The 11,759-nt window shown below is 40.6% G+C and overlaps 1 protein-coding gene across 1 annotated transcript; it reads left to right on the top strand.

The window, feature by feature from the left end:
• The first annotated feature begins 953 nt into the window (after nt 1-953).
• Nucleotides 954-10,364, top strand: LOC141426841 (uncharacterized). The gene is given in 6 exon segments (XM_074086049.1): nt 954-2,588; nt 2,681-3,712; nt 3,887-4,127; nt 4,250-4,531; nt 4,534-5,581; nt 6,951-10,364. Coding segments are annotated over 4 exon segments (1,719 nt in total). The 5' UTR covers nt 954-2,588; nt 2,681-3,712; nt 3,887-4,039; the 3' UTR covers nt 7,252-10,364.
• Nucleotides 10,365-11,759: the final 1,395 nt, after the last annotated feature.

Here is an 11,759-nt window from a genome sequence, read left to right as displayed (position 1 = left end):
ATTTAGTTATAGGTATATTAATGTTTTATTGTATATAGTTAGGTATTTGAGGTTTACATATGCATTTATATTTATTCAAATGTTTTGCTCTATTTGTCGATCCTTGTTTTCTGATTGCTCCTCTACCACCCAAAGGTTGACTGGCAGAGATCCCTGCAGGGATAAGTCCGCCTTTGTACTTAACACTACTTTTTTTATGTAACCTTTTTGTTTTTCCTTTTTGTACAATAAAGAGTATAAACAAACAAACAAACAAATACCATCAAAGTGTATTTTGTCATCGTATTTATTGCCCCGCAGTAGATTTTCTCAAATTTCTTGTTTTAAAGAACACTGAATCCATTCGGTAGGTAAGTAGAGAAATAAATGAAATCAGCGTTAGTACTTTTTCATTAAAAATGTACAATTGTTCCAATCACCTTGATTGTCCCGCGACCTCAACTCACTATTTTCCTTAACAGGATGGTGTTTGTCGATAAACTATAAATGACCCAAGTACTACTAAACACGAGTACCTGCTTAATAATGTTGGTTGCTTACTTGAACTTGGCTTTAATAGGTAATTTCATCTGAGCTCATTATATTGGCCATAGATCCATTGTGATCAAGACTTGCTATCAATTGGGTCAATGACACGGTTAGTTTTTCGTCATTGTCTTAAATATACATTGAACGTCGCTAAAGAACTTGTCAAATTTATTTGGTCCGGGGAACCGATTTTTAAAATCACTATTATTCGAAAATTTCACTCGAAGGCGGTGAATGATGTGGTGATTTGAAATACTTACAAGTAGCTCTGTAGAAAATTGCAGCTCTACTTAGATATGAACCGTTTTTTTGGGTCCCGTTTGGGTTAAATGGGCCCAAACTTAAAAAAGCATGCCTATGGAAGGTCTTTGAACCCAGTTTTTATTTTTTGTAAAAATTACTAAGCACTCATTGCACTCGCACGAGACATAAAGTATGTGGTGTAAGAATGTAGCGCACCAACCGGATCCGTGCACGTGCGCCAATTGCCCGCATATTTTTTAACAGAGATCTAAGCGCGGACGCATCGCATACCGAGCCGAGTGATCTATACTTAAAAAGGCTATGCCGTGCAGTAAACTTTAACTGTCACGGAACTTACGGTGAAACAAAATTTGTTATTTAAAATGTTAAACAATGTTTAGTCTCGCCGGATTTTTCGCGCATCCGGTAGTTAACTAATTTTATTTGTTTTATAAGTAAACAGTTACAAATTGTAGTAAATTCTGATTTTTTTGCGGTCTGTACCTAAATTGAAGAGACGGAGACTAAGGACTGATTTTTTAAATCACATGACTCGAAATAGTACTTAATGCAATTGGAGCTTCTTATAGTCAAGTACTGTGATTAGATAAGGTACGGGATTTTAAGACCTAATTATTGCATGCAACACTTTTTCTACTAGTAAAATACTAATATTGACTAATATATTCATTTTATAATAAATCATTAGGTAAATAAATGTAGGCACTACAAAATCCTGTTCCTTTTGTGCTATAAGTACTTATACCAGGAAAATTTAGATTATAAATATGTGAACACGACTCTATTATCCATCAACTCTGATGTTTTTCTTACCCCTGAAACTGTAAAAAGTAGTAAAAATATTCGGAACTCTTTCATTAATTAATCACTTAGTGCCTAATATCAACAGCACAAAACGGATGAGCGGTTTTAAGTTGACTTATACTACATGACAGTAGAGTCGTGTATTTCCGCTGCAAACTCAAATTCACAAAATTTATTGACATAAAAAACACACTACATCAAAACAAATTTATTTTATTTATTTATTATATAATCAATCTAAGCCGTGATTACGTCCCGGTATGCCAATAATTTTGAAAATTTGACATTTGATCTGACCTTTGAAGGACCCGCATTTCCAACTCCGTTAGATTAATCCAACACACGTAACGAATCTGGAGCACACGCTGAAGCATCACAATAGATGCTAGTCATCGTCATCGGCAATACAGCTAAATAGGTACAGTCAAGTGCAAAGATAAGATATTGACACGGCCAAAGTTACAAAATATGTTTATACACGACCTTAATGTTAAGTACATAAAGTCGTGTAGTATACATATTTTTGTAACTTTGGCTGTGTTGATATCTTTGCACTTGACTGTACCTACACCTACTTGTAACATCACATGACCCTCGTGCGCGTAACGGTCAAGCGCCGATTCCGACTCACGAGGGTTACCAGATGAAAAATCTAAAAGTCCGAAGAAAAAGCCTGATTTCCGTCAAAAAATCCTAAAAATATGTCGCAATTTCTGATTTTTTCCTAAACGTAATTTACAATTAAAAAAGTCAATTATTATTATAAGTATTGATATTATATTGTGATCTCACGCCATGGCGTGCATTGCGTAGGGAGCAGAGTAACGTGCGCTAGTGCTGATGGCGCGCTGCTTCGGCGCAAACTATTGTACCAACTGTCTACCCTGGAATCGACCCTATGCATAGCGGCTACTTGAACTGCACATGACTCATGTTCAGTTCACGTGGATCACTACATCATCAACTTGGATTTTTTAGTTAGTCTCTATTATGTAAGTATAAACAATATTTTATTATTTTGTGACTTTTTAGTAAAAAGATGTAAAAAATCCTCTATCTTATTGAAAATTCTAAAAATCCATAGATTTCCCGAGATTCCCTAAATCCGGCCGGAATCCTGAGAAGTCTCAAAATCCTGAGATATGGCAACCCTACTCGCGATGCCGTGGATGCGGAACTAAGCTCGAGGCTATGTATTATGATAATCGAGGCGAGATAATGATCGAGTGGTAATCGATTACAATTAGAAGAACACCGACGAGCACCCCCCGCGGCGCGCCACCGATACATCTCGCATTCCACACATAACTCGCGTAGACCTTTGGAGGTCCAAATGATGACGTCAGTCGGATCAGGCAGTTTAACTGCGCTCTCAGGACGTTTTTCGGTAGTTCCGTAAAAATTAGGTCAATGACGAGAATAAACTAGGAATTTGTTTTTTTTATTAGCATTTGGTGATGTCCGCCACTACTAGGCAAAGGCCTCTTCCCTGGATTCCCACCTCGCCCTATCTGCATTTATGTTTTGGCCAGTCGCTGGAGAACGCTAGCAAAAAAAAATCAAATACCTATTAACTGATTTTTAAAATGTTTTTTATAGGGTTTCCATATTTGTGGTTAATTGATTACTTTACTTGTTTTTGTACCAGAACAATGACGCATTTCCTTTATTGCTTTTAGCTGTAACACGTTCTAATTTTAAAACGTAATATGCATCTTTATGGGCAAGAACAACAAACGGATCCTCTTGCGTGTATCCTCAATGCTAAATACCATAGTGTGCGATTACCTTACCTTACGTAAAATGTTATTATCCGATGCAAGCCAGTAGAGGCTCATTGGCATGGCATGCCCGCGCAGTTTCTCAGAGATTCCGCCTCAGTACCGCGTATATTACGTCTGCGTTTCGACACGATCCGTCTTTTTTTATTTATTTTTATAGTAGTTTCCCACGGGTACGGCTGCGGCATAGTAATTGTGCGATTCAATGGATATAAATTAAAATGGAGCTGCGATTCTTGCGAGTCTTCTCTGAAATAACATTTAAATGCGGACTCGACCCGAGAGCACCACGCCGCCGCTAATACATCCTGTTGCTCGATTTGGAACCCTTCACGGTGAATAAATAACATTAAATTGAAAAAAAAACTAAGCCACAAGCATGCGCACGCCACACGTCGTCACTTCATTCATCTGCTTTTCCTCTATTGTTAATGTTATATAATTAGAAGTCAAAGTTCACGGTCGAGTTCACTCGAGCAGCAGGCGATTGACAAACAAGGCGTGTCTAGATTCCTAACTAGGAGGCTGCATCCGGGCCGTGGCTCCGCAGGGATCTGGTTACCGCGGGGGCGTGCGAATGTCAAGGAACCCCAGCGCGGGCCCGCGCCGGCCGCCGGCCTGCCGCCGCGCCGCCGGCCGCCAGTCGCAGACCCGCGGTCGACATGTCAACGCGCGCGCAAGCCTCGCGGGCCGTCTGCCGGCTCGCCGCGATCTTAGCATTCGCAACAGCGAATGCCGTGAATGACGATCGTAAGCGAATAACATACTAAACTTAATCTCTCAAGTGATATTACAGTAAAAAATATATTATTATTTATTGGAGACGGTATTTTTTGAGACATTTTAATTTCAATAATTAATTTTTGTTCTAGTAAACAATGAAATTTCATGCGGTAGAGACGGACTCTTCGCGGACTACGAGACGGAGTGCCGGGAGTACGTGCGGTGCGTCGGCGGCGCGGTGACCGGGCGCTACGCGTGCGGGCCCGGGCGCGCCTTCAGCGAGGTGGCAGGCGCATGCGTGCCGCGGCGCCGGCAGCCCTGCGTGCGCCGCGCGTGCGCCACCGGGGACGCGCTCGCGTACGCTGCGCCCGACACCGCCTGCCGCCACTACTACCGCTGCGAGAACGGCTCGGCCGTCGAGCACGGCTGCCCTCGGGCGCGTGGTTCGACCTGGAGCGGCAGGCGTGCACGCGCGGTGCCGGCACCTGCTACGAGCCGCTGTGCGCCGGCCTGCCCGACGGCGACTACCCCGACTCCTCGCACGAGTGCCGGCGCACGCTGCGCTGCCGCGGCGGCGAGCTGCACGCCGTCGTGTCCTGCGCCGGCCCGTGTGACCCCAGCGCCGTCTGTCCGCCGCCGCGCTCCGGCACCGTGCCGCTGCCGGCCGGAGACGCCGACTTCTGCTCGGACGAAGCGTGCTCCTCGCTGTGCCAGCACGCGGAAGACGGCGCGTACGCGGACCGATCGACCGGGTGCCGAGAATATTTTGTGTGCGAGGCGCGGCGCGTGATCCGGCGCGGCGTGTGCGAGCCGGGCCTGCTGTTCGCGGGCAGCGCGGAGGGCGCGGGCGGCTGCGAGCCCGCGGAGCGCACGTCGTGCCCGCCGCCGGCGCGCAGCCCGTGCTACAACCGGCCGGACGGACTGCACCGGGACTGGCGCGACTGCGGCTCGTGGTTCGAGTGCCGGCGCGAGCGCGTGGTGTCGCGCGGCGCGTGCGGCACCGGGCTGGTGTTCGACGGCGCGCGCTGCGTCCCGCCGGAGCAGTTCGCGTGCGAGGGGCCCGCGCCCGCGGCCGAGTGCGAGCTGCGCCCGAGCGGCACGTACCAGGACCTCGAGTCGAACTGCACGCGGTACTTCCACTGCGAGGGCCCGCTGAGGACGATGATGTCGTGCGGCGCGGGGCAGGCGTTCGACGGGGCGCGGTGCTCGGAGGCGGCGGCGGCACGGCGCGAGTGCCCGAGCCTGCAGCGCGACGGGTGCTGGGGCCGCGCGGACGGGCGCTACCGCGCGCGCGGCGCCGGCTGCCGCGGCTACTACGCGTGCGCGGCCGGCGAGAAGGCCGTCTACGCATGCGCGGCGGGCAGCGCCTTCGACGGCGACGGCTGCGTGCCCGCGCCGCGCGCTCTCTGCACCGACGACGACTACTCCTGCAGCGCGCGCGCCGATGGATACCACGCCGATATCGAAACAGATTGTCGCAGGTATGAAGTGAATCAAGCCGTTTCCCAAGTAAATTACGTTTCTTGAAATTCTTACGTTAATAGCTGGTAAGCATTAAATCAATCGAATGCAAGCTGTCGTTGGTTTTAGTCGATTTTCAATGTCTGATCCAGAAGTGAATCATTGTAAAGTTATTATTGGAGAAAAATCAAAGCCTTGAAATTAATATTTCAATAATAATGATAATTCATTCGTTTAAAAAAAGTTGCTAAAATATGTACCTATATACGACCTTAATATCAAGTCCATAAGGTTGTGTAGGTACGAGTAGTTATACATATTTTTGTAACTTTGGCTGTATCAATCTTTTTGCAGTTGACTGTAGGTACCTACCTACCTAACTAATGGCTGAAGACAAAAGACCGCGATAAAGGATGTTAAAAAAAACATTCCCTCTTTCCACCGCTGCGCAAAGAATACTTATCACAATTACTATAAAAGATAGATGCAAATAAAGCCTGATTATAATATTAATAACCTTTTCTCAGATTTCCTACAGTAGATTGATAACCAAGGGTGGAAAGTGACTCATTTCAGCCGAGATATCGTGAGAGCGCCAGCCAATAGTTCGAGGGGAAATGGGTAATTTCACCCGAGTTAGACACTCTACTTTTCATTTCGACTGTGAGGAAAGTAAATTACTACAAAAAAAAGAGAATAATAGTAAATTGAATTAACTTATATCTAACCTCTAACGGTACCTTTTCGACTGGACACTTGCCACGGCTGACTATAAAAAAAAAATCGTGTTGGTCACGACCAAGGAGCTTATATACAAATCTGGAGGTTGAACGCCGAAAATTTGCTGAGCAGCCCATCTGGTTGCTCGCCCTCTCTCCGGTAAGCTGTAAAAGCCGTCTGAGGCTAACAGCAAGTCCGTCCGAAAAAAAAAAAAAAAAAAAAAGAACGCCGAACGAAGAAGTGTGACCTTTATAACTTATTTATATATTCTATCTCTTTCTTTCACATTTCACGAATGACTTCCATCTCTTTCTTAACCTAACTAAAAAAAGAGATGGAATATGTTCGTGACATAGCAAAGATCAAATTTCTTGTTTCAAACGGATGTTCGGCGTTCAACCTCCAGTGTTGTATATAAGCTCCTTGGTCACGACGTGCATCTAGATGGTCATGCCGAAACGTGAAAAAAGTGTCATTGACGTAACTCAATTATCTGCGACTCCGTGGCGAAGCGAAATATAAAAAAAAAAAATACTTTCCACCCTAGAGATGAAAACGCACCCGGCTATCTACCCATGAAAATTAAACTTTCCGAACAGGAGAGATGAAAAATAATTATACTATACGCTCCTATCAAAGCTATTCAAGAGAAAATCTTTCACCTTCCAGCTACTTTTACTGCGAGGGCGGCGACCGGCTCGCAACGCTCACTTGTCTCGGGGGCAAGATATTCGACGGACGCGCCTGCGTGGAGTCCACGCACCACGACTGCGGCGGCCCGCGGCGCAGCACCATCGAGAACGGCGGCGAACGGTGCGAGAAGGACGGCTTCTTCGTACAGCAAGGTACGGAATGCAGGAGCTACTACTTCTGCGTGACAGGAGAAAGAACGTTCCTGACCTGTCCGACAGACCAGGTGTTCAACGGGCAGGTCTGCGTGCCGGCGGGACAGTACTCGTGCCCGGGATGAGCACAGCCGTTCCCCGTCGCGCGCGAAGAAGAAAGTACCTGACTGATATTAAATCAGTAACTTATTTATTAAGAAACCCTTATAGGCTGTGATTAATCCTATGAACCATAGTCTTTTACATCATTTTTTTTCAAATAGCTACTACTAAATGATGTTTCCACTCATTGTAAAGTACGATTAGGTATAGCGTCATCTACCTCTAGTTTATGTAATGTAATGTATTAATACGCACCGTTTATCTATATATTTTTTATTGGCATAGAAACTTTAAAGCGACCTAATGTTAATTACACAGTGACTATATCTTACAATATGACTTTACAAACACAAGGTATGTAATAAGCTCTGTGAATAAAAAAATAAAAATCTTTTAAAACGAGTTAAAAGAATAATGCACTTTCATTAGTTAATATAATTATAATTTTCGTAGCCTTGAAACAACAATAGGCGATAATATATTTATATAATTTTAATGTTTGCTTAGATTAAAAATAAAATAAGTTAAAATAACATTTTTTACATGTTGATAGTTGAGACAATTTTTATTGTCAGAGATTATGAAATAGATACAGTACCTATCTAGTGTCTAACTATTGTAAACTTTTGGCAATATTACATAGTCAAAGCGTGACACTTCTATACAATTTATGTTATTACGTATTTAATAAACAATTTCCTCGCCACAGCAGTTTTTCTTGGTTGAAACCATACCATTAACTGAATGAAAAAAAAACACACTAAGACGGACTTGCACAAACCAGATTTAACTCCGAATGAACTGCTAACCCAGAGTCAAGTAGTGTAAAAATTTATGGACTTTCATATCTAAAGCAGAATAATTACCGATTTAAATTTTAACCCTGGACCGTGCAAGTGGCCGTAAAAAAATAGATATAATTATTTTTTTCTGGCAAGTACTTACTATCCGCAAAAATTAATAAGAAACAATAAAAAAATGCAGCACAAAGCCATAGTGTTTCAATTTTATTCAAACAACAGTGAGGTGTACAAGGAGCTAACCACAATAAGACAAACTAAAAGTAACCAGATTAGTTCTCTACAGTAATAACGCCAACCAACCCATAAATCTAAGCCAATAAAATGGCGCTATTAAAAAAAATGTTTTACTAACATTTTTTTTACAAACAGTACTCAAAAAAATTTGGTCCACACTGATATCTTATCAGTGCATTATGGCTAAACAAATTTCAAAATAGAACAAGTTAATTACCAACAGAGTTCTGAATTCAACAAAATTTTACCAAACGATATTACGAGTGATAATACCACGTATGTAAAGGTAATGAGACAGACGGGTTATAGTAACATTTTCATTTAACCCTTAATAAGGCTCCATTTATTGCAGCATACTACCACAGAATCAAAAGCAGCTATCGAATACAATACATACCTGCCAAGGTATATTTTTAAAGCTAGTAGTATTTTCAATAATTACAATGAATATTGTAACTTATTACCAAAGCAATAAGGTTGAATTTCTAAATCAATGCATGTGGTCACTAAATCGCCTCTATCTTATTAAGGGTTAATTGAAATTTCTTTTACACACGACATTACCAGCTCTATATTACCTATCTCGCGAAATTTAGGTCAATCAGATCGGCTAGTAGTGAACACTTCCAACAGAAAGGGTACAGACATAAAGTCATCCCAGTCCCACATATTTTACACAAATAGTATAAAAAGGACAAACGCAACGTCGGTCTCTACAAGAGGATTATTATTGTCCAAAGAGTAAGTATACACTTAGGTACTGTACGCTTTAAATAAACAGCACCGATTAAAAATCATTTAATTATTTTCTAATGTCTTTCGGCCTCAATTTTAAGATATTACGACACCAAAGTATAAACCAGTACGTGATCTACTTGTCTGTGGAAATTTGGCGAGTCGTCTATCACACATGCCTGTTTGTACAAGTATGGTTGTAATTTTAGAACATTATGACTAAAGTGCAGTTTTATACGGTCCTACAGCTTGCTGAACACCGGACGCAATTAAATGAGCCTTATAAATTAGTATATTTATATTTCAGACACAAAAAAACACTCCACATCTGTAAAAGAAGGGAAAATTCAAATAAAATGATTGCCAAAATTTGATTAAAATATATGAATTTAATGTTATTTAAAATTTAACCATACTCCACAAAATATACTCTCCAGTAGAATTGTTTTTAATAATACTTACATAGTACCAAATTGATATTTAACAATAAAATGACTTGATAATGGTATGATTAACATACCTAGTATAAAAAGTAAAACTAATATTTTTCTGATTTTTCTATAAATTCATTAAGCCGACTGAAACTGTAATATCTTTATAAATGCAACTTACAATAGGTACATTTAGAAGTGTATTGAGAATTGTTTCTTTTTCACAGTGTCTCATTTTAAAAACTCAAACTCATTTATTTGCTTTGAAACAATACAAAATACTGAATCAAACCCTGTAAGGGCACTGCAATAATGCTAACAACAACTTTAAACAGCCAAGATGAATTAATTAACTCAATTTTAGAGACATTTCTTCACAAACAATAAAATAATGCCTGATGCAAAAACTAAACCGTCTAAGAAACATCATTTTTGAAAAAAATCCGCAGTAGAATTTGTAATACTCGTAGAAAGAATTTAAGTTGCATTACAAAATAATATTTATACAAGTCTCTGAGTGAAGCAAGCAATTTTTAATTGCTTGTTTGTTTTTCTTGTCTTGTTAAATTTAGTTACGTACGTTACTAAATTTTTACGTTACTTTGTTTAATTTAGGTCTCAAAATAAATTTGAATATTTCTTTGTAGGACAATTCCAATGTTTTTTTCTTAATGGGTTACAAATTAATAATAATATATGACAGTACTGCGATTAGGATCGTACAGAACCAATACTAGACAAGACTACATTGATGTAAAGTTATATTTTATACATAGTATATCAACCAACACATATGCGAACGATTATGATATATATGACATATAATTCATGAACACAGTGACTCCGCTCGTCCGACGTACATAATTTCCGACACCATAGTTGCTTTTACCATTTTGATACTAAGATTGACCGATGACAATTAAACACAGAATTAATATATATATAGGTAACTCTGACAGATGTTTAACCAATATGTATTAGAATCTGCTCTAATATTTCCTACGCAAGTGAGAAAGTTGTCTGTCTTTCTGAGAAATTTTAAATATCGATAACTACTTTCTACGAGTACAATCCGCCAACGTGTTACGCGCAAACAAAATCGCGAACAGCTAGCACAATATAAATCTCAGTATTATAATGCATTCCACCAGTCCGTTACCTCTATCAAACGTTAATACCAGTAACGAGCGTTAATGAACCTTATTACAACGTGATGAGATGCACGAACGGTAAGTATAATGTTAGCGGTCATACAGTATTCCAACACCATTAAAAACACGCAGTGTTTTCCCTCTTTTATGTAGATAAAAAAGGTGCCTTCTAATTGAAAGAGGACTTAGAACCTTTCTTCATTAGGAAACAAGTTTATTAGCATCTCATATCTCGGTCAGTAACATGCCGTTCAGTCAGTAAGAATGACTAGGCACATTATTACTGCTAACAGCCGCAAAAACAGGGTCTTAACTGTATTTGCTCTATGATTAGAGGCCGGATTTGGCTGTCTGGCAAATTCCGAGCTTACAGTGTGTGCATTGCCAATAGTGCTGTCAATACGGATATCTATAAATGCATTATTGCACCTATAAGCCAAAGATTTAAAAGTTTAGACACGCGTTATCATACTTTGACAGCGCCAACACATGTCAAATGAAACACGCCCGAAATTAATGAGCTCACTCATTTGGAAACATGACAGAGCAAGTGTTGGCAATTACCGTAAGACAGAAAGAGATGGCTCCACTATCTCGGTACCGCGCCGTAGCGTCTAATGTTACTACACTTTTTCGCTGCGAAGGCATATGTTAACTTCTAAATCTTTCCTCTAAGCACGTTTGTAAACACATCAGCTGTTTCAGCTTTTGCTATGAGCCGATCCAATTGGCACCTCATTTTCACGGGTTCGTATGTACACAATACATAATCGTTTAAATTCCTTGTAACATCCAAAGCCTTGAACTACGGTAGTGTTTGATTGAATTTAATAATTCGCAGCTTTATGTACGGGTACGGAACAGCAGCATTATAAGTGCCTATTAATATTTTTCAGGTAAATACGATACTCGATATTCAAACTATTTCATTTTTTAATTTTCAAAATATTTCATTTTTTAATTTTCAACTATCTGTAACGTATAATTGAATATTAGTTTAAGTTTACTTTTCTGACATCGGCATTTTTAGTTTTGTAATGAAACACACGACAAGCACATGATCTATTTCAAAACTGCCTAATAGAAATCCATTAACCTCAACTATAAAACTTTACACTATAACTAGGTATATTTGTTAAAAAGAAAATTCAACACATCGTGGTTGATAAATAGTTCG

Source organism: Choristoneura fumiferana, chromosome 3 (genome assembly GCF_025370935.1).
Source record: "Choristoneura fumiferana chromosome 3, NRCan_CFum_1, whole genome shotgun sequence".
Lineage (NCBI taxonomy): Eukaryota > Metazoa > Arthropoda > Insecta > Lepidoptera > Tortricidae > Choristoneura > Choristoneura fumiferana.
The sequence above is the reverse complement of the archived record's forward strand: the minus strand, read 5'-3'. Positions and strand labels throughout refer to the sequence as shown.